Below are 25,320 nucleotides of genomic sequence, written 5' to 3' on the forward strand. Positions count from 1 at the left end.
AGTCGTAAATTGAATACATGAAACTCATTGGTGGCATGTGACTTTGGCATTCCAAAGATCTCTATCTGTACACCATTTAAAATTTTTAACAGTACTAAGCTTCAGTTTGACACAGTATTTGGAAATCAGATAAATGTTTAAAAACACTTCATGACTGACCTATGGAAATATTAATCAGATATGAAAAAACACCTTTTCTTTTAGGTATGAAAAAAAAACAGTTACCAGTAATTAGGAGTTCATAGTCAGTAGCCAAAAAAAAGACTTTTAATAATATTTTAACTTATATACAGCACAGTATCTGTCATGCTTATTAATTTGTACTTTCCCTATTGAGCTTACGAACAACAGTTGTATAAGAGATTTAATTGAGAGGACTTGTTTTAATTTCCATTTCAGCTTTGAATGTGTGGCCCTATTTCGCTTTAAAAATTGGTTTAATGTTGTTTTTGTTCTTTAATTGTTGGAATTGTTTTATTGTGATTTCACTTGCGTTTATATATCGCACTTCAATTATCGAAAAAGGTGACCATTTAAAATAAACTTGTAAAGCTTTATTGCTTACTATGTCCATTCTGAAAAGAAAAAATCTATTTTGTGAATCAAAATACAATGTAGAAAAACAAAATCAAAAGGAAGTACGGGTTAATAGTTTTATAAAGGGGATTTTTTTTCTCATCATAATTTTGTCAATACACTCGCATGTATAAAAATAACTTAAATGATATATTTCGTCAAAAATTCTGGAAATTGCTTTACTTTTTTTCTATATAATCTTTAGGTTAAGGTTTTTAAATGTTCAAATGTAATTTATCAACATGATAACTGTATATGTATGAGATCAAAGACCTAGCTAGTTAAATTTCTACAGAAGTATATTAAAGTGATGTTGCAGTTTGATTTTTTTTTAGGTAAACATTAATGCAAAGTCATGCAACTGTTTACACAAATATACTCAATGCAGGCCTTTGAAGATTATGTGAAAGTCAGATTTAGTTTATAGTATGCTGATTTAATTTCTCAATATTGAAACTTGATTGTAAATATTTTTGTTTTGATATGCAACCTAGTAGATGGGTTACACTTTCTAATAATTGCTGAATCACAAACCATGTGGTTTGAAAATCAAAGATTTTGAAATAGTTACTATGTTTGATCACAAATATAGAGATTTAAAGTATAAGAAAGTTTTACAATTTAATAAAAATGGGTTTTTCACACCCAACGTTTGATTATTTATAGGTGTAAAACCACCAAACATAGTTCCTCATATCTAACTGGATATGACATACTATGTTTTGGTGGTAATTTACACCTAAAGAAGTCGTAAATGTCAAATAATTGAATCTGATTTTTTTCCTTTGAAATGCTTGTTTTTTTAAGCATTACTATCAAGTTTTATCATAATCAGTTCAATAGTTTTAAAGAAAACTAATATAATGTAAGACATATCATCATACAGCAATTTGAAAAATCCAAATCATGCTGCATCATGATAAAATTAAGTGTGGACCAATACATGATAAAATATTCATCTCATCTACTTATAAACAGTTGATACAAAAGAAGACTCTTAGTTTTAAATTTATCAAAATTTTGAGCAGTTACCACAAATAAATGTAAGAAATGTAATTAAATCAGTAATTGAATTGTTCAAGCTGGTTGAACTATATCCCTTTAAAAGTTTACTGACAATAGCCCTGTTACTAGTTAATTTTCCCTCAAATATGTTTTTGAGTTTTATTCCCCATCAATATTATATTTTTCCAATATTTCAGTGAAATGGCATGAAATTTCAAAAATTGAGTGTGCATGCACACAAGGTCAAAGGTGCATGTGCAGTTTTCCTCAATAGATGGACAAGATTTGTCCTTCAAATTTTTTCTTTTTGGTTTGATAGACTTGTAAATTAAGATAAAGTACATTTTTATTGCAGATGTTTCATTTATTTCTCTATTGAGTATTGCTAAAGATAATGTTTTCCAGTGCTTGTAGTACTTTCAAACATTCTTTGATATGGTATTGTTTATTGATTAACATAATAAGTTGGGAGGGTTGAATACTAAAACATCTAGTTTAACCTCTTCATGTTAACAATGTTACACAGTGCATGTTCATGTGTATGTCCCAAGTCGATGAATGTGAGTCTTCAGATATATCTCAGTTTATAATTTCTTGTGAAATATTTGGTGTTAATGAGTCTGAACTTTTGTCATCTTTGCTTAGTTTATTGACAACCTGCCTTTAGGCTGCTGGTTTTTTCTTTTGAATTGTTTCACAGTTTGTCTGTACTGTGACCTATAATGGTTTACATCCTCATCCTTTGGTCCACAGGGCATAGGTTTTTCATTGGCATTCATACCACATCTCCCTACTTTTATATAGATTGAGATGATGGGAAGCTTGTTATAAAATAATGGTAAAGACATTTGTATGGTGTTAAAGAAAAATAATGAAAACAACACGTTATAAATTTCATACGTTCAAAGCGCTTTTATTTTTATTTCGGATTTACCTACATTAGGAACACTCAAAGCCGAATATTTGAAAGCCAAGGATGTATAAGGACCGAAAACATTGAAGAGCTATAAACCAAAAAGGACCTACAAAATAGCCAAATCCATCTAAGGCCAACTTTGCCTGAGGCTGTATGTTGACGTCTAGGTGTCTTTTTACATTTTTCTTGGTGTTGTTTAGTGGTTGTTTCATTGACTTTGACCACATTTCTCATTTCACTTGAATAGGTAACATGAAAAATAGTAGGAGGGGCATGACAAAATTAAATTGAAAAAACTGACATGAGAGATGGAATATGTGCATGTCAGAATATTCGTACAAAAAGCCAAATCCTGAGATCAGTGCATTTTTTACCTTAAGTGGACTATTTACCATGTAGGGTTACTATTGCTAACTCTATTTATATCGACTAAAACTTAAGGGTACCTTAACGGACTATTTCCTTAAGGTAAGAGAAGATCAAGGATATTAAAGATATACATGCATATGTAAAAAAGCAGTTGAAAAATGTCAAGATTGTTAAATACTTTGATAATTATTAAGTTTTTTCACATAAATATGTAAATTGGAAGTCTTCCCACCCAAGTCTATACAATCTTAAGTCATTTTGTATTGCATAACTTTAGTTAAGTTTGGTTTGTTTTATTCAAGTCACTAATCGCTATGAATTAATTACTTGTAATACAATAGTGGGTGTGTCACCATGACCTGTGTAACACGACCTGTGTAATATGACCTGAACAAGTTATCTGGTCCGTTTCACTAGTTTGAATTACATGTATACATGTACATGTACTGAAAATACCTTGTACCTGACTGTCAAAATGTCTCAGTATAGGACAATGTCAGAAGGAATCATAAATATTCCAGTAACAAGACTTTAAAGATTTCAGTTTACAAAATATCACAGTTGACAATAGGGAGACTGGAGTCCACATCTCATTTATTTTCTGAAGGACATGATAAAAAAAGCAGACATAAAAAAAAAATTTGGTTGAGCTAATTAATATTTCTTCCCCCCTTCCCCCCCAAAAAAAATGCATTGTCCTTTATATTTGAAAAAGTAAAATATTTAGAAAAAACCACTAGTGTACAAGTCAGGAGCCTGTAATTCAGTGGTTGTCGTTGGTTCATGTCTGTCATATTTGTTTTTCGTAAATTGTTTTATTAAATATTAGGCCATTAGTTTTTTCAATTGAATTGTTTCATATTTTTCATGTCAGTGCCTTTTATAGCTGACTATACGGTATGAATTTTTTAATTGTTGAAGGCCGTATGGTTGCCTATCATTGCTTACATCCACTTTATTTGAACTTTGGTGGATATTTGTCTCATTGGCAATCATACCTCATCTCCTTATTTTTATATGAACACAGAGAACAAATATCGTTTGGTTTTTTATTTTGTTAGGTTGCTGTCTCATTGACAAATACCCAACATCTCCTTTTATTCATATAATTGAACATCTTTAAAGCAATTATCATTCTTGAAATCAATTATACCTTTTTGAAATTTCTTATTTTAAAATCATTCAGTTTCATTTATTGAATTGTATTTCAGAAAAAAACAGATTTTGGCAAAGTCACTAAAATATGAAAAAGAAGTATTGTTACGCATTGATAGAACTAAACTAATATGATTTAAAAGAAAAGATGTTTAGGTCAACCATAAGTAATGAATGTTCATGTGTTTTAATAGTACAAAAAAAGTAGATGTATCTACATAGATTATCTTGTATTGATTGACTGTGTGATAATGCAATGAATAAGCTTGATTGTTTCATTTTAGATTAACAACGAATAGGTGCACTGCACTACTTGGCAAGGATTCCAAGATAATTCTACTCTGATTAGATAGATCAACATGATTTTATACATGAAAGTGTTGTATTAATTATATGTCCCATATTGGGAGAATTCCACTCTCATTCTCTATGCATTCTTGCAACAGGGGTCTAGTGATTAACTAACATGCCTTCTTTTTCCAGTGGCATATCATTTCCCAACCATCTATCTAGATCTAATTACTTTGCAATTGCACATTCAGTTTATTGTATAATGTACTTTTAAAACCGTTGTACTTAGATGGTCTCCACTTTCTCACGTTAGATTTTCCTATACATACTGAGGTTTTCTAAACAAAACTTTAAAGTGTGCCTGGCCATTGATCTAATCTTTATTTTCAGGAGTTGAAAAAAATCAGCGTTTTTTTAAAACATTGTTCCAGTAGAACAATCTTGCCTTGTAACATGTAACACAGAGAAACACACTGATATCAACTTGTATTGTCTTGATTCATTTAACCTTTTTTTCTATTTATTTCAGAGGAACACACTATGGTCACCTAACAGTTGTTCCATATGTACATGTGAAGATCCTGTTGTTATGTGTGAGAATGTCAGATGTTCAAGTCCAAACTGTGATTCTAAAAAGGTAAGTCAATAGTTCCAGTGTTTCCATTCAAATTATATTCTTTGATTTTTTGTCTTGGTAATAATTTGAGAAATGAGAATAAGTTTTATAATCATTGTTTAAGAAGTAGCTCTTGAGTTAAGTGCAGAAAGTTATCAGCTTCATCGCCTTATTTTAACTTAAACTTCGATATTTCGATTTTCTCCTGTCTTTCTCACTTAAACTTCTATATTTCAATATTCTCCCGTCTTTCTCACTTAAACTTCTATATTTCAATTTTCTCCCGTCTTTCTCACTTAAACTTCTATATTTCAATTTTCTCCCGTCTTTCTCACTTAAACTTCTATATTTCGATTTTCTCCCGTCTTTCTCACTTAAACTTCTATATTTCAATTTTCTCCTGGTTTTCTCACTTAAACTTCTATATTTCAATTTTCTCCTGTCTTTCTCACTTAAACTTCTACATTTCAATTTTCTCCTGGTTTTCTCACTTAAACTTCTATATTTCAATTTTCTCCTGGTTTTCTCACTTAAACTTCTATATTTCAATTTTCTCCTGTCTTTCTCACTTAAACTTCTATATTTCAATTTTCTCCCGTCTTTCTCACTTAAACTTCTATATTTCAATTTTCTCCCGTCTTTCTCACTCAAACTTAGCCAAAAAAGATGATAAGACCAAAAGGGACAGCAGTAGGCCTCCAATAATTAACAGTGTGGCTAATATATATATATGGTCATATGAACAGGTGCTGAAGGCTTGAATGGTGACCTTAAAACACAATCAGAAGATGCAAAATTTGTCACATACAAGGAAGAAAAGCCTACATTAAAATTCATGCTAAAAAACTTAGCCACCTCTGTGCTTATGCACAAAAAATCTTTTCTGTTGTCCAACTTTAAATCCCCTTGGGGGTCGTTGATGATTGTTGTCCATAAGTAAGGTGAACCTGGACACTCCATGAATCCACATATGTATATGTACATACTGTCAAGGTCATGGTGAAAGTCATCACAAATTGTTTCCTATCTGTACTAGTGGATATTTCAATGTTAAATTTCGTAACATTATTCTATATATAAAAGTTGAAACATTTATACTTAGTGCTGCATCAGCAGTAAAATTTCTGGCCTCCATTGGCATAAGTTATTTTTAAATGGAATAACCTTGATTACTTCTGAAATTACATCACAATTTACTTATATGTTTATATGTGTATATCTTTATTTGTAATAAGTAAAATGCAGATATCAGAATGAAAATAAACAAGACAAAACAGAGAATAGAAGCTTGCCGCATAAATGCACACATGGCAAATTGAAGTTTACGTATGAATGTATTCCATTGAAAAGACAATTGTAAATTCAGAACTTTGGCAATTAGAAGGCGAAATTTCTGGTAAAACATTTAATCAAAGTTACATCAACAGATGTAATGTCAGTAAATTATGAAATAACAAGATTTGTTCTTTTCTCTATCTGGGTAGAAGCCAAGATGGTTGGTATAAAGGTGATGATTCTTTTGAGATTTGGTTATCATTTATAAATTTGTTTTGCAGAATTATAAAACATTATAAACTGACATTTTTATCATTTATCAACATACATTATGCTGAGTGGCTAAGTACATTATGAAAAATTCTTGTGTCAGCCAAATAATTAGACCTGTCTTTGTAAGTGTTAAACTCAAAGTAGGATGTTTGTTTATAAAATATTATATTGAGGTTTCTTAATTAGATTAGATCCATACAGGTTTCTTTTGAAATCTAATCAAAATTAATTCAACCTTCTGCAAAAACAAAATGAAAGACCTATAAAACTTCCAAATTTCTGAACTTTGATTGACAAAATGCAATTCACAACTTTCAAAACCAGTTTTACCGGTGAGAGAGAGATATAAACCTGTGACTGGTGAGTTAGGAGCAAAATATGTCAAATGACCAAATGTTACATCAAGTGTATTTTTAAATTTTTGCTGTTGAAAAGATTGAAATTTGAAGTTTTAAAATTAGGTGAGAGGCAGTTATAATTTTTACAGGAACATGCAGCTATGTATACTCCTAGCCATGAAGCCTCCGTCATACACTAAATTCAGGTTCCAGATTTTATTTTGGCTAACCCAAATTTTCCATTGTTTGACCGCACGTATGAAGTTTGAAAAACAAATTATATAACGTCAAATGTTTTCAGTTCTGACCTCTAAAAATTCAGAAGTTCATGTAATTTCCTTCAGTTTCAGACAAACTTGTATTGGTCCATATAAATAATAGATGTTGTTATATATCAATGAAACTAAAACCCAACAACACAAATAACCAACTAACATCTTAAGATCAACATTAGTATATTATATATTTAGATATGACAATTATTACAATATGATTTTTCCTGTAATTTTTTTCCACAATGAAATTAATGGATTGAAACAGAAAATTTGATGTTACATTTTTTTGTCGAGCCTGCGACTTTAATCGCAGAAAGCTCGACATAGGGATAGTGATCCAGCGGCGGCGGCTGCGTTAACTAACTTCTTAAAAGCTTAATATTTCAGAAGGTAGAAGACCTGGATGCTTCATACTTTGTATATAGATGCCTTATGTTACGAAGTTTCCGTCTGTCATATGTCCATTGTCCTTGACCTCATTTTCATGGTTCAGTGACTACATGTAAAAAAAAGTTAAGATTTTTTGTAATGTTAATTTCTTTCTTATTATGAGTAATAGGACAACTTTATTTGGTAATTGCGTACCTTGCAAGGTCCTCATGCCTGTCAGATAGTTTTCACTTGACCTAGACCTCATTTCATGGATCAGCGAACAAGGTTAAGTTTTCGTGGTCAAGTCGGTATCTCGGATACTATACGCAATAGGTCTACTATATTTGGTGTATGTAATAATTGTAAGGTGTACATGTCCAACTGGCAGGTGTCATTTGACCTTGACCTAATTTTTTGGTGTATGTAATGATTGTAAGGTGTACATGTCCAACTGGCAGGTGTCATCTGACCTTGACCTCATTGTCATGGTTCAGTGGTAAAAGTTAAGTTTTTGTGTTTTGGTTTGTATTTCTAATACTGTATGCAATAGGTCAACTATATTTGGTGTATGGAAATATTTTACGATGTACCTGCCAGTCTGGCAGGTTTTATTTGACCTTGACCTCATTTTCATGGTTCATTGCTCAATGTTAAGTTTTTGTGTTTTGGTCTTTTTTTCTTATACTGTATGCAATGGGTCAGCTATATTTGGTGTATGGAAATATTTTACAATGTACATGTCAGTCTGGCAGGTTTTTTTTTACCTTGACCTCATTTTCATGGTTTATTGCTCAATGTTAAGTTTTTGTGTTTTGGTCTGTTTTTCTTAAAATTTAAGCAATAGGTCAACTATATATGATGTATGGAATGATTGTAAGGTGTATATGTCTGTCTGGCAGGGTTCCTCTGACCTTGACCTCATTTTTATGGTTCATTGATCAATATAAAATTTCCATGGTTTGGTCTGTTTCTCTTATACTATAAGCAATGAGTCATCTATATTCAGTGTATGGAATGATTGTATTAAAGGTGTACGTGTATTTCCAGCTTGGTTTATCTGACCTTGACCTCATTTTCTTGGATCATAAATGTTAATGTGATACTTGTAAAACTTTATATTTAAGACTATCAACATGAAATCAATGGTCAGTATAGTAGGCGAGACATTTCAGCATGTGCACTCTTGTGTTGAATGAACAAAACTTTAAAAACATTATGCATTAAGTTTGATACTATGTTAGTGTGTATGTACAAGCTTAGAGATGTTTATATTGTAATTATTGAGAGAGTAAAACTTATACAATAACTACATTTGATATTTTGTAGGGAGAATATTTACAGATACCGGCAGAAGGATGTTGTCCAGAGTGTGTAAGGAGAATGTCACCTTGTCAGTATGAATCCCAAACAACTCCAGTAAGTCATTTTAGGATACCAGTCATATACTGGGTCAGTAGCATATAAGATACCAGTCAGATACTGGTTCAGTAGCATATAGGATACCAGTCCGATATCAAGTCAGTAGCTTATGATATGTATACTTTGTGGCTTTCAGTCAGACACTCTCAGCAGCATATGCATATAGTTTTAGGGTATCAGTCAGATACTGGATCACCAGCTAAAGTATAGTTTAATGATACCAGTCAGATATGTTAAAGTGAATCTGGGATTTGTCGAGCCTGCGACTTCTGTCGCAGAAAGCTCCACATAGGGATAGTGATCCGGCGGCGGCATTAACTTACTACTTAAATGCTTTATATTTCAGAAGGTGGAAGACCTGGATGCTTCATACTTTGTATATAGATGCCTTATGTTATGAAGTTTCCGTCTGTCATATGTCCATTGTCCTTGACCTCATTTTTTGTAATGTTAATTTCTCTCTTATTGAGAGTAATAGGATAACTATATTTAGTATGTGCATACCTTGCAAGTTCATCATACCTGTCAGACAGTTTTCATCTGACCTCAACCTAATTTCATGGATCAGTGAACAAGGTTAAGTGTTTTGGTCAAGTCCATATATCAGATACTGCAAGCAATAGGTCTACTATATTTGGTGTATGGAATGATTGTAAGGTGTACATGTCCAACTGGCAGGTGTCATCTGATCTTGACCTCATTTTCATGGTTCAGTGGTTAAAGTTATTTTTTTTGTTTTTGGTCTTTTTTTCTAATACTATATGCAAAAGGTAAACTATATTTGGTGTTTGGAAATATTTTACAATGTACATGTCATTCATGCAGGTTTTATTTGACCTTGACCTCATTTTCATGGGTCATTGCTCAGTGTTAAGTTTTTTGTTGTTTGGTCTGTTTTTCTTAAACTATAAGCAATAAGTCAACTATATTTGGTGTATGGAATGATTGCAAGGTGTATATGTCTGTCTGGCAGGTATCATCTGACCTTGACCTGATTTTCATGGTTAATTGGTCAATGTTAAATTTTTCATGGTGAAGTTTGTTTCTTAGATACTATTAAAACAATAGGTCAACTATATGTAATGCATAGAATGATTGTAAGGTGTACATGTCTGTCTGGCATAGTTCATCTGACCTTGACCTTATTTTCATGGTTCATTGGTCAATGCTAAGTTTTCCTGGTTAAGTTTGTTTCTTAGAAACTATAAGGAATAGGTCAACTATATATGAATTTAAGGTGAACATGTATTTCCAGGTTGGTTTGTCTGACCTTGACCTCATTTTCTTGTATCATGTTAAGTTTATGTGATACTTGTAGTAAAGCTTTATATTTAGGACTATCAACATAAAATAAATGACCAATAAAGCAGGCAAGACATTTCAGCGTGTGCACTCTTGTGAATTTATATCAATTGTTTTAATTGTCTGTACATGTATATTTCTACAAAGAAACACTGCTTGTATTACAAAAATCAATCAAAGACAGGCATATCTGCTTAAATGATCTTGAATGGATTTTTTATTCTAAAATATTTTGACTGTTGCAGAAAAAATAATAATGATTTGAAACACTCACTTGAACATGATACATGAATTGAAAAAAAGAAATCAGTGGTTGATGTTTTTCCTGTTTTTGATTGACAATTTTGTGGTTGCTATGAGGGTCTGTAGGGGATTCTTTATTTTTTGATGTTATTTTTCTCTGTTCTCAATAATGATGCTCATTATGGTCTATTCTTTATATTTTAATTAGCACCCCATTATTCTCTATCTTAAATTTTTGTTTTGCTATTGTGCTATTTTTCTCTTTTCTTTTTTTTTTTGACCCATTTTTCTGTAGCGTTGGCCAATTAGTCTCTATTCTGTAAACCTCATCCAGACCCTGTGCTGTATATATGGTTTAAAATATTAATATCTCACACCATGTTTCAAGTTGGTTAACTATCCTGTGGTGACATTGGACTGAGATTCCTGTCTAACTAAATCTCACAAGTGAGACCATACACATCTTTTCCTATGACATTTGGGCATTTGTATTTAAATTTTAGACAAACTATAAACAAAACTTTGATCATAAAAAACTTTTTATAACATTTTTTAACACAGTTACACTGTTGCTACTTCTATTCATATACCCCACACAACAGAAAGAAATGTTTTTATAATTGCGAAAAAGAGCAGACTAAAATAAACAAAATTTGTAACTAAAAATATTGAGCGCAATAAACCAGATACAAAATTCATTCTATTATCTTCCCTGAGGGGCAGTGAATTTTTCTGAAAAAAAAAAACAGCTTCAAAATGTTATTAATTCTGGAATTATATTCTGGATTTACCTTCATTAGGAATGCTCACAGCCGAATATTTGAAAGCCAAGGATGTATAAGAACCAGAACAGTTGAAGAGCTATACATGTATAACCAAAAAGGACCTACAAAATAGCCAAATCTATCTTAGGTCAACTTTGCCTGAGGGAGTTGAAACCTTAGTTTCTTTATAATTTCAAAATTTGTAAACGGACAATTTTAGAAAGGTTTGTTATAAATCATGTTGTACAGAAGTACTGACTACTGAGCTGATGATACCCTTGGGACTGATAGGTTATTTAAAATATGTTCTTGGAAAACTGTTATTTTATTCTACAGCATAATTCTGTATGGAGTCCAGACAGATGCAAATTTTGTCATTGTTATGATGGAGAGGTGACCTGTACAGATCAGTCATGTCCAGCTTTACGATGTCGCCCTGGTGAAGTTTTGCAAGTTTTAGCTGACCATTGTTGTCCTCAGTGCATCCCGACAGGAAGTAAGTACAAAGGCTTATGGGATAGATATTGTTTAGAAATGTGTTCGTATTTCTTTTCTACTTGTACAATGTATTCTTTAGTTCTGAGTGAACTTTGCAGACCTTTTTAACCATGCTATCTTTAAAACGTTTGTAAAAAACTTACTGAAACTAGAATAAGATATCTGTAAAATTGAGAATGGAAATGGGGAATGTGTCAAAGAGACAACAACCCGACCATAGAACAGACAACAGCAGAAGGTCACCAACAGGTCTTCAATGTAGTGAGAAATTCCCGCACAATCCTTCCCGTTAGGGGTTTAGTATCATACCATCATAACATATATGAGAAGAACATAACCCGTGTCATGCCAACAACTGGTTTTTAAATAAATGTGTTTAGTGCCGATGCAAAGACCCTATAAGTGAATCAATATTAACGCCAAAATATGCAATCTTTAATGACCTGACAACAGTATCGTAACTATATCCCTTCTTAATAAGTCTATTTAAAGGTTTTGTTAGCTTCAGAGGTGAATACTGACATTTTTGTGCTTTATAAAGAATATTTCCATAAAAAATTGGATGTGAAATACCTGAACGTGTAAGAAGTCTGCATGTTGAGCTATATTTACGAATGATGTCCTTATACCGATGATAAAATTTAGTAAATGTTTTGACTAGTTTGTGATATCGAAAACCCTAGTGTAATAATTTTTCAGTAATACATAAATTTCTCTCGTTAAAATCTAAAACATTGTTACATACACGAGCGAATCGTACAAGTTGAGATATATAAACACCGTAAGATGGTGACAAGGGAACGTCACCATCTAAAAATGGATAATTAACGATAGGAAATGAAAAATCATCTCTTTTATCATATATTTTAGTATTAAGCTTTCCGTTAATGATATAGATATCAAGATCGAGGAAAGGGACTGTAGTCTATAAACAGTGTTTGTCTCATCTGAGTGATCAATGTTACAGAATGTGAAACATAGGAATAGTGTTAACACTTTTATAAAGCTTTATATTTCAGATGGTAGATGAACTTGATAGTCCATACTGGTATCTAGTATACAGATGCTTATCATCTGAAGTTCCATCTGGCATATATCTTTTGTCATCCAACTCTAATTTCTAATGTTCAGTTTTTTATCACATGTGTTTTCAATGGCTATGAGTAAAACTTTATTTGGTCTATAGGAGCATTGCAAGATGTACATGCCTCTTGATCAAAATTAAGTTTTTATGATAAAGACAGTTCCTCAGCTACTATGAATATTGTGATATTTTTATTAACAAGAAAAATGGATTATTAATACACAGCATGTTGACATGTATCATCGCACATGCATTACCTGTCCTTATTGCCGATTGGGTATTTTATTTCAGCTTATATCTATTAATAACAACCAATGATATAAGGAATTCCCTACTGGCCACTCTTGACATCTCACTCTCTAATTGCTTTGTGAGATGTGGGAAGGGAACCAATGAGAACAAGGCCCTTATTTCAAATTATCCAATCGGCAGAGATAATTAATTAATTATCATCCTTTTTTTTTTAATTGCTGCGCGCCTCATTTAGGCATTCTAGATAATACAACTGCATGAAGCAGACGCATTGCAATTTGGCATTAGCGAATTTAAAATATATATATATATTGTCTTTAAACATCGAAAAATTTTACGGGAAAAATTGGTTTAATTCCTTGGAAATGGATATTTCGGCAACGTTGTTAAAACCAGTGAAAGTATAGAGAACTTTTGTCTGAATAGCTGAATTCCCGAGAATGATATTTAACAGTGATACACTGTAGACTTTTGTGCACATTCCGGCGATGGAATTTATTGAGATCTGCTGTTGACGTGTGTAATCCTTGCATACCGTGTTCTGGTGATGGAATTTATTGCGTTTCTCTGTAGACTTTTGTAGTTTTTGTCCTGCACGCTCCGGCGACGGAATTATCCGAGTCAGAAATGCTCTGCTTTAAACTTTTTTAACATTTGTACCAAATAGTATATTTGCGACTATAGGCGATATGGTGAGCGACAGTGAAGGCGAAGTAGATTTTCCACGTAATGTCGAGCAGGTACAGATGTGGGCATCCACAATGAAGCTGAATCCAAACACAGCTTCCGAATTAATTAGACTTGGCTTCGATTCTATGGAAGCGATTTCATTGATTGAAAAAGAGGATATGCCAGCTTTTAATATTCCGCTTGGGCAGCAAAAAGTGTTGATACGAGCAGTTGGAAAAACTTTCAAGGACGGTCGCGCTGAAGCTGGGAATATGGCGGACACGCACCCTTACCGAAATGAAAACGAGGCTACACAGAGAACTTCCGCTAGGATACAAAATGGCGGCACCAGCAACCAAGATGGCGACGGTGTAAACAACAAAGATGGCGACGATGTAAACAACAAAGATGGCGACGATGTAAACAACAAAGATGGCGGCGCCCATACGTCAAACCCCCGATCGGAGGATGCCTATGTGCAAGAGATCCTAAAGATGATTTCGAGGGAGAAGAACATTACAGGACAATTTGTGAATGACTCTCATAATTCTTCCACAGGTAGAGACAATTTGCTGGTCAATGACATTTACTCATGGAAAGACCCTCAAATATTTTTAAAGTCTACAAATTTTGATCCTAATGTGAATTTCTTTGATATAACTGATTTTGTACCTAATACTTTAGGGGGGCACTCAGAATCAGAGGAATTAGTTTCGGAATCGTCAGGGGGCAAATTAGTTTTCAAATCGGGGCCTGTCAAGCCTAAATTAGAAACATTGTCGGTAACACAATGGTCTATGGCTAATTTGTCCATAATGCATAAGTTGATAGCTATAGGAGAGTTACAATCATCCCAAGTTATGGATTATTTATCTTATACTATGCGCATTTATCTTTTTCTTTCGAGCTGTGAGTTGGTGTCTGTTTTTTTCCTTGATCGGGAATACCGACGCCTGCAAAAGCAACACCAATTAAGATGGGGTACAGACATTCCCCATCTCCATTCTGTATTTTTGAGGCCAAAGTTTTTGCAGAGTCAGAATTCCCGCATTGCACCTCAAACTCAGAGCTCGAAAGTAATGGCTAATAAACATGCAGTTACATATGCTTCTCATTCTCCGGGGGGAAGGATGATTTGCAAGAAATTCAATAGTCGTAGAGGCTGTTTTATGCCACACTGTAAGTTTGAGCATTCATGTGCTATACCTGCATGTGCTAAAAAGCACCCAGCATTTCAGCATACAAAAAACTAGATACAATGGTGAAGCCTACGCGTGCTCTTGATCTAATTTCATGGACTAATGAGTTAAGTGATGATTTTGACAAAGAATTTTTGTTATTTGGCATAGAACATGGATTTGACATTGTCACTAATGTCCCCCTACCAGAGAATGTACGCTCCAAAAATCATCCTTCTGCAAAGCCTAGTAGCCCTTTTTACAAACAGGCACATAAACAAATTTTAACAGAAATTGATAACGGAAACTATATTTTTGTCAATTCCCCCCCCAAAATTATCAGTCCGCTTGGGGTTATCCCTAAATCTGATGGCGGAGTTCGAATTATTCATGATTGTAGCAGACCAATAGGTTTTGCAGTAAATGATTTTGCAGGAGAATTTGATAAACAAAAATTTCAAACAGTAGATGATGCATGCAAGTTAGTTTCAAAAAATTTTTATATGTCAAAAGTGGACCTAAAGGCCGCTTACAGATCTGTCAAAATAAGTGAACAAAGTAGAGAGGTCACTGGGCTTACATGGACTTTTCCTGATGGTCATGATTATACTTTCATAGATAAAAAACTTCCGTTTGGATCAAAATTAGCACCTGGTATTTTTCATAGATTATCTCAGGCAATTCGCAGAATGATGTCACGTAGAGGCTTCACCATTGTGGCATATTTAGATGATTTTTTTATTTGCGAGAAGACAAAGAAGCGCTGCGCTCAGGCGTTAGCAATTTTAATTGCGCTGCTCAGGAAGTTAGGTTTTTGTATCAGCTGGTCTAAAGTAACAGACCCCTGCCAACAGATTGTATTTTTAGGGGTTGAGATAGATTCTACTACTTTAGAAACTAGACTTCCTATTGCAAAATTGCATGATTTGAAATCAGAATTAGCTGAATTTTTATTGCGTAAGCGTGCTTCAAAAAAGCAATTGCAATCCTTAGCGGGAAAGCTTAATTGGGCGTCTGCTGTGGTTCGAGGCGGGAGAGTTTTTCTCCGTAGAATTATAAACGGCATCATGCGATTAAAGCTAGATTGGCATAAATTGCGTCTGACAGGCGAAATATTGCAAGATATAAAGTGGTGGCATAACTTTATTTCAACTTTTAATGGGAAGTCAATTTTACTTTCAAAGGTTCCTATCACCTCTGTAGCTACTGATGCTTGTAAATCAGGTGGAGGGGGTGTCTATCAAAATGATTGGTTTTATGTAAATTGGGCAGAAGATCACCCCTTTGCTTTGAAACTTCACATAAATGAATTAGAGGCTTTCTCAGTGGCGTTAGCAGTAAAGCGATGGGCCCCATATTGGCGTGGTCAGCGTATTATAGTTCATTGCGATAATGCGGTAACTGTAAGTTGCATTAATAAAGGTACATCAAAAAATGCTATTTTGATGTCCTTTTTGCGTGAGCTCTTTTGGTTATCAGCAACGTATAATTTTCACTTGATAGCTAAGCATGTTCCAGGCAAAACGAATATACTAGCAGACTGTATTTCACGGATGCATGATCTACCTTTCTGTGAACAATTTTTGCGTGATTATGTTCGACCGCCACTGTATTTACAGGATCTTGTTAGGCACATGTCTAGTAATGCCCTTCGTTTTCTTTTATTTAGGCTCACTGGTATCGAGGGAGGTGAGATCACTGGATAGTATTGTTGCTAACTTTAGATGTCATACTTATGCTGAATCTACCAAAAAGACATATTTAAACTATTTCAAGTCATACGCAGAATTTTGTAGAAGATTAAATATTACCCTTGTTCCATTAAGTCCTATGAATTTAGCCAGATATGTAGCCTATTTATCTTCAAGGTTACAATTTAATTCCATAACAAATTATTTGTCAATTGTGCGGTTGTTACATTTAGAATCAGGAGTTGCATCTCCGATAGATTCCTTTTTTATGGAGTCAGTACTCAAGGGTGCTAAACGTGTGTTAGGTGCTGCCATACATAGAAAATTGCCTATTACACCAAAAATTTTGAATGAGATATTTACTTTACTGTCAGTCAGCAGTAGTAAGGACTTGTGTTTTTGGGCAGCCTGCTTAGTGGCTTTTTTCTCCTTTTTAAGGAAGTCAAATTTGTTTGCCCCTTCAATTTCAGCTTTTGATCCTTTGCGACATTTTACTCGTGAGGAAATCCATTTTCACTCAGATGGTGTCTGTTTAAAAGTACGCAAAACCAAAACAATTCAATTTCCAGAGCGTATATTAGAAATTCCCCTTCCTAGAGTGAAGAATTCTCATTTATGTCCCTCTAAGGCGCTTCTTTTAAATTTTAAACAGGTGCCAGCAGTGTCAGCCCCCTCACCTGTCTTCCTGTATTTAGTACGAGGCAAGGTTACCCCTCTTACATATACAGCCTTTGTAAAAATGCTAAAACAGAACTTATCTAGGTTGGGTTATGACAGCAGCAAATATTCGGGACATAGTTTTCGCAGAGGAGGGGCCTCCTTTGCCTTAGAATGTGGGGTTCCAGCTGATCTCATACAATCACAGGGTGATTGGAAATCTAATGCATACAAATCATACTTGGATCCTTCTTTTGCACACAGACAGGAAGTCATGAACAAATTTGCAGTTGCCCTGGGGAAATAATAAACCATTTAACCTACCTTCTACTGGTTACACCACACATGTTTGGGAAGTTTGGAATACCACAGATTATTAATTAATTAATTTGTGTATTGTTTTCAAACTGTACTGTTGTTTGTGTTTTATTAATATGAAATTTAAGCATTAAACTGTGGTTCTTTTCCCAAACATGTCTTTGTTTTACACTAGTAACCATCTGGATTCACAGGTTTCCTGACTGGATTCCGATCAGAGTTAGACATTAACATGCATCTGATCTGAGACTGGTCTAGATTCCAACAGCATATATACACATACACACTATACACATACACAGGGGGGAGGGAAATGGGTGGGGCCGTTTTCAAAGTGATGTGGATTAATGTGATATTTTTATTAACAAGAAAAATGGATTATTAATACACAGCATGTTGACATGTATCATCGCACATGCATTACCTGTCCTTATTGCCGATTGGGTATTTTATTTCAGCTTATATCTATTAATAACAACCAATGATATAAGGAATTCCCTACTGGCCACTCTTGACATCTCACTCTCTAATTGCTTTGTGAGATGTGGGAAGGGAACCAATGAGAACAAGGCCCTTATTTCAAATTATCCAATCGGCAGAGATAATTAATTAATTATCATCCTTTTGTTTTAATTACTGCGCGCCTCATTTAGGCATTCTAGATAATACAACTGCATGAAGCAGACGCATTGCAATTTGGCATTAGCGAATTTAAAATCCCATCCTCACCCACCCTATTTTATTTTTAATTTTTATTGAGATGTTTAGGTTGCTTCATCAACTAATTATAGATATATAATTGATTTAATTTAACTGTATATTTTATAAATGTGTAGAGTAGATTATATTACAAGAACACACAGTTTTAAAACTTTATTTGGTCTATAGGAGCATTGCAAGATGTACATGCCTCTTGATCAAAATTAAGTTTTTATGATAAAGACAGTTCCTCAGCTACTATGAATATTAATATAATAAGTATGTAACTATATTTGGTCTATAAAATTATAGTAAAGTGTACATGTCATTTGATAGGGTTCATCTGACCTTAACCTCTCATCATGCTTCATTGGTCAACATTAAGTTTTTGAGTTATCAACACCAAATCCCCCAAATGACAAAGAAATTAACATAAAACAAAAAGACAACCACTCAACAATGCCCTGACTTAGGACAGGCATTTGAAAATGGCTTTGGTTGAACTTTACAGTTATTTTGTGCATTGCCTTGTGTTTTTTTTTTCATTGAATAAAATTGATGATGCACACATTGCGGAAATAAATGGACTGTAAGTTGATCTACTGATTATGTTAAGGGTTTACCAGAAAATGATTCAGGCCAGGACCTCACAAAGTCTGTATTTAACCTTTACATGTATTTTTGTAATTGAAATGAGAAAATGGCCTTCCATCCATTAGTGCTTAGATACTTAAAGGAATGTGAAGTCATAATCTTCATTTCAACAAATAAATTGCAATTGAATGCAAATTTTGCAAATGTCAGAAATTTAGCATACAAATTGAATAGTTGATTTATAACCTTTTACTAAAAATTTGATATCATTATTACATTTTGAATGAGGATGGGTTGTATATTGAATGTTTCCTCTGAATTTATTCAGTCATCAATAAGCATGCTTCTTTAAACCCTACTGCGGCACTTTGATTTTGAATTGGAACTGATTACATCTTGATGAATTACAAAATTTTTAATCTGAGTGCAATGACATCAATTATCTCATCGGAGAACCTTTAAACTTTAATCTACCTTAAAAGACCACAAAGGTGTTTCTCAAAATGTTGTCTGGTTAAACACCATCATATTTATCGGTGCTTTCATTTTTGTTCACTATTGGACATCTCGGTGACACCTTGAGTGTTCGATAACAATGGTAGTAATGATATGTTTGTTTGACAATTTTAATGATCCGATTACTTTCAGACACCTCCAATATCAAACATATCCAGGCTTTTGTGCTTTTGTGGATAATTCTTTAAAAATTATTGTCAACGGAAAATGCAAATTAACACAATTGTTGCTTTTGTCATCAGTAATGATAATGGTAGTCAAGTCCTGGAGAGAGAGTGGAAAAATCAATTTCACGCTGGGCGACTCCTTGTCCATTATTATTATCTGTTTAAGAAGGATAAAAGAAAAGTGTAGAAATTTGAACTCTTCAGTTTAATTTTTATGGGGCAAATTTGAAGAGATAACTCTGCTTTATCTAAAGACTTTGTATACTATGTACAGTACAGTGACTGTATTGTCTCCTGGGTGCATTGACATTTGTAGTGGTGCATTGTCAAGGATGAAGACTAAAGTCCACAATACATCTAAGTATGAGGCACCTTATTATTATGTTTTAATCAACAGTTTTTTTTTTCAATTTAAAAAAACCTTAAAATATTTTGAACATTAACAGCTATTGTGCTTTACCAGGTCAAGATAGGATATATGCTTATTGTTTGTTTTTACTGGTATGTTTTCTTTCTTGAATGAGTTTCTAGTTGGTGATTTTTACCATTGTGTCTTTATTGTAGGTTCTATGCACACTTTGGTTTATACCACTGCTAGAAATTAAACAAGGGAAGGATTGAGATTGCAAAACACAAGTCTAACCCTCCCACATATTCATGTTCTTTTCCTCAATAAGGAACCATATCAGTATTTGTCTTATGTTATATCTTAAGGTTTTTGTTATATTAGCGTTGATGACAGACGCTTGATAGTCTCTGTTTAATTTGTTCACAGCTTTTCTGGACTCTGGGATATTAAGATCATACATGTTTAACCCTGCCTGTCCCAAGTCGGGACCCTGTAATTCACTGGGTGTAGTTTGTTGCTGTATATCATATTTGTTTATCGTTTATTGTTCTGTTCATTAAGCAGGCCTTTATTTTTCTGGTTTGAATTGTTTTACTTTTGTCATTTTGAGGTATGGGTTTTGCTCATTTTTGAAGGCCGTACTGTGACCTATAGATGCTAACTTCTATATCATTTTGTATTTGGTGGAAAATTGTCTTAGTGGCAATCATACCACATCATCTTCTTATTTTTATCTTGTCTATAGTGGAAGATCATATTTTATCTTCTTGTTGTCTTCTATTTAAGTTATTGTTGGGTTGCTGTCTAATTGGCAAATATTGAATAATTTACTTAATTTCCTAATGTGACTTTTAATGTATGTAAAGAATGAAGAATGTTATAATAGCAGGAATTATTAGATATTATTTTTACATGCATGGGAAACTACGATAAGAAGTACAATTATTGGTTGTTTCCTCTAGCAATTCATCTTCACATTAAAGTTATAATGGGGAACTTGACTCAATTAACTGTTGATCATAGAATTGTAATGAAATCCCCATATCAGTATATTTCACTTGTATTAAATGTTTATCTTATGTCATCCAATACACAGTGAATGGATTAAATTCTTCCATCAAATATTTATAGATCAACAGTTTTGTTTGAACTATAGTCTTAAGAAGCAATATTAATATTTATCTTTCTGACAGAAAAGTTGAATGAAAGTAGCTTGCTATTTTTAGAGTAAGCAAGAATTTTACAAATTATTATTAGTTACAAAATGCATTTCTATTTCAGTACATATTAATTTCTATAATGCAATATATATAAAATTATCATGGTTGTAATTGATTTCAATTTTTTTTTGTTTTAGTAATTTCAATGTATGTTTTATTGATTATTATAGTAAATAAAGTGTATTTCAAAGTACCCAATTAAAATATGGTCCATAGATATTTAATAAATTTTCATAAGGTCAACATCTGCCTGCTTCCCAAAGGGTACAAATACTTGCTGATATTATATAAAATTTGTCACCTAAATTAATTATTATTATGTTCCATAGCCGTCAGCAGTCAATTGTTTGTCAACAAAGGTGCGACAATTAATGAGTGCTGATGACACATGTATACAAGAAGCTTGACAACAGTGACAATTTGTCATTTACTTTAATTATTAAACTTATGCAGAGTTCAATTTATATGAAATATACCATCTTGATATTGAATTATGAAATTAATATTGTACAGAGTAATGGTTCAAGAATTTCTTTTGTGTCATGTTTGGACTAAATGCCATGAAATTTATGTCCATCAAAATTATTTTTATATCTTTTAACAAATATATACTAAGTCAGCATCAGAATGGCTGTTAGATAGAAGTCATTTACAATACTAACATTGTTAACATAAAGTTTTAATTTTTAATTTTGATACACAATGTATATGGTGGTTGAAGTTTAGGCAGATTATCTCTAACCTTTTTTAGCTTACATGGAAAATGCTATATCTGTATTTTATGACATAAAATTAATGATTGTGTCATGATTATTTAACTGTTTTTGGCAAAAATGATTTATTCTGTACTATATAAAAAAATCACCCCGTTTTACAAGAACAGAAGTGTAATTTATTAAAATCTGACCATGAAAAAATTAAACCTGTGTTCATTGACATTTTAAACCATAGGACAGTATTGTTTTTAGACTTTTAACCTGTATAGAGGCCCCCTTCTAATCCAAGCAGTACTTCAGTTTGATAGAAGAAAACAACCTTGTAATTGAAGCAAAAAAGAGTATAGTTTAGATATTCAGAAAACTTTTTTAATGTAAAGTATCATTTAGTGCATATTTGCAATTTTTTTCAGGACCCTGTGAATATGCACATCATGTTTTCCAAGATGCTACAGAGTGGTCTCCCATTCCATGCACTATGTGTGTTTGTCGTGATGGACAGACAATCTGCTATCCAATACAGTGTCCTTCATTTGTTTGTCCTCAGGTAAGAATCTTTTAAGAAATCCTACTTCATGCTTCCTTGAATTCTTAAGGGTCATATATACTTTAAATAAATTTGCACATTGTCATTCTCTTGATGTTTTCTTCATGTGGATGTTTTAAAAGATTGCCGCTGTATATTTTATACAATATTTAGTTATATACCAATGCCTCTGGGTCAGAGAGAATAAAGAAATCAAAAGAAGGGCCTCTTAATTAAACCATGGAAACACACATTTTTTAGAAATGATCCATCTACAACTGCTTTCAGCAACCAACAATTTTAGAGAAGTTACATTCTCCTATAACCATTTTTCCCATAGTGAAATTATTCAAACTATGGATTTGATTTTTTGATTTTCTGTGAATTTACGCAACCAAAGAAGCCCAAAATATACCTTCTGCTCCATCTAACTGTAGTTTGGATTGAAACTATGGAAGCTACTTGTTACATGATAGTAACATTTGTATTAGATACACCTTGACAGGTTAGCCGAATGAGTGTATCTAATTTACACCAAGATATTATCATCAAAGCAGAATGATAGTTTTCAATATTTTAGGAAGAGGGTCTTTCAGCGATGTGACCATATGTTATTGAAAAGCATGATAAATAAAGGGTATCCAATTTCATTTGATGACATCTTGGTGTTAATAAAGTTAGATATGGCAGTCCCTATTACTAAATCACATCTTATCTTCTGACAGTAATTCACTTTTAACAAGTATTTTGGCATGTCATTTTTATGCCCTTGACATAGGTTAAGGGGGGTAATATGTGTTACCCTTAACCGTCCGTCCTTGTGTCCAACCCATTTTTCGTTTCTGCACTTTTACTTAAGTTTGACTCATACAAATTTTAAGAAACTTATACACAATGCTTAGAATCACAACATGCAGACAGAGTTCGAATTTGGGCAGTGAGTCATTTACCGTTCTAAAAGTTATGCCTCTTTTTAACTTGGAAAATTGCAAAGCTTGAGCGGGGGCATTTGTGTCCTCAGACATATTCTTCTTTTATTTTTATTTTTTCAATAATTTAAAGTTGTGTAGAATTATACAACAACTTTCAGTAAGGTCAGATATGTAACTTCTAATTTAGAGGACTGACTGAACCCGGATAACTTTTTTTCTTTCTGAAACTGAATATGTATTGTAAAATAGTGTAATATTTATCTGCCTATTGATTGATAGTCTGTGACCTTTCACTACATAGACACCATATTTATATGTTGCTCTAGTGAAAAAAGTCACATATATAAACCATTGAACAAGTTTAATTTGATTTTTCCATATTTAGAATGTAGCCAATCTATGAGTCACCTTAAGCTTAGGTCAGTTTTAGAAAGGAATAGACAAAGTCATGCATACACATGAGAGGGACAAGTTTGCTTAAGGTCAATCTGAAAAGCTTTAGAACTTGCTTCATTGATAATTTTTTTATGTTAAAACTATATGATATGAAATACGAGAAGTTGTTGGATAAATGATTAATTTAAGATTGTAACTCAATAGGTTTAATTGTGCAAATATACAGTGTTGTGATCTTGGTTGATTGATAAGGACAGGATTGGGATGGGGAGACATATAATTTAGTGTCAAAAACAATCATCACATTTAGTTGTATTATAAGTTTAAAAGCATCTATATTGTTAATGTCTAATAAAGACAAATTCTGCAAGTCATGCAATTGATTCAAAATGCATAACTCCAAGAAAAAAAGTAATTACATCTTTATCCTGTAATATGCTTCATCTTAAACAATAGAATTTCATTTTCTTTCTTCTCTTAGTATCTTAATATCCCTCTTTTCTTCAATATATAAAAAAATGTAAATAGAAAAACTATTTATATACTATCATTTTCATATGCTGTCAGGAAAATCTGAAATATCAAGACACAGAACTTCTGTATAAGGTGACGATAATTTAACAAGATTATTTCACTATTAAACCAGTGATGTGTGTAAGATTTAGTGGCAAATTAACTTCTAATGAGCATCTAAATGTACCTATAGGTGGAACCTTTGTATATTAAATGGAAATTAAAAGTCAATTAAAGTCGGTTAAGCTTTATCATCCAGCCAGGTATAAACTAAAGGTAGATTACGTCCAGTAATTTTTGGGATAATTATGCTCACTCACACCTCTGCTTTTCAGTGCAGTATAATTTTCATTGCTTCATACTTGTGATATGTTACAGAGAGTTTTTTATGTTCTGCCATTAAATTAAATTGACAGGATAATTTGTTTTGTAATAAGCATGGTTAATTAAGGAATAAATTGATCATTTTAAAAGGAAATTTGTAAGATTGGAATCTTAAATATTAAACATTAGCACCTCCTTGCCAAAATATATACTTATAATTATAAGATTTTCATCTTGCTTATGGGTACAATAATAAAGCCAATAAGAAAAAAAGCAAAATATTTGAGATTCTGACACTGATTTTTTACTGCTACAGGAGGCGTTAAATGACCTTGACTGCATGGTCAGTATATCAAATTATTATATATTTGATACACTAATCTCACTTTTTGTTTTGAAAAATAAGTAATTGGATGCAAAACTCCGAAGAAAATTTGATATTTCTTGTATTTTAAAATGTCAAACATTATTAGCTATAGTTTGATCATTAGTTATGTTTCATTACAGGGAAAATCCATGGAGAGAAGACCAGGGTCATGTTGTCCCTCCTGTGTTGGATCATATTGTACTGATGCTATGATACATTACAAGGTAAGAAGAGTCATCTCCCTTGTCAGTAAGAAATGCCTTAAAGTTTCACTGCACATCGATTCCTTCGGGATTCCACGTTTACGATTCAAGTACATTCTGCAATCATTGTGCTTCTTGAATTGTAATTGACATTGTAAGCATTTGATAGGTCTTTCAAGGTAACCTCATGACTTGACCAGTGTATAGAAGTATGGTCACCTGGACTTTTCCACTCTGGCAATAAACCAATTTTGAGGGGGTG

The 25,320-nt window shown here is 32.8% G+C and overlaps 1 protein-coding gene across 1 annotated transcript in view; it reads left to right on the forward strand.

Moving 5' to 3' along the window:
- LOC127707630 (extracellular matrix organizing protein FRAS1-like) overlaps positions 1-25,320 on the forward strand; it is a 116,280-nt gene that overhangs the window by 20,177 nt on the left and 70,783 nt on the right. Inside the window, exons 3-7 of the mRNA XM_052212243.1 lie at positions 4,842-4,949; positions 8,788-8,877; positions 11,526-11,685; positions 22,211-22,344; positions 24,996-25,079. Of these exons, the coding sequence (XP_052068203.1) occupies positions 4,842-4,949; positions 8,788-8,877; positions 11,526-11,685; positions 22,211-22,344; positions 24,996-25,079 (576 nt within the window). The remainder of the gene's footprint in view (positions 1-4,841; positions 4,950-8,787; positions 8,878-11,525; positions 11,686-22,210; positions 22,345-24,995; positions 25,080-25,320) is intronic.

The sequence above is a fragment of the Mytilus californianus genome, unplaced genomic scaffold (genome assembly GCF_021869535.1).
Source record: "Mytilus californianus isolate M0D057914Y unplaced genomic scaffold, xbMytCali1.0.p SCAF_7, whole genome shotgun sequence".
In the NCBI taxonomy this organism is placed as follows: Eukaryota; Metazoa; Mollusca; class Bivalvia; order Mytilida; family Mytilidae; genus Mytilus; species Mytilus californianus.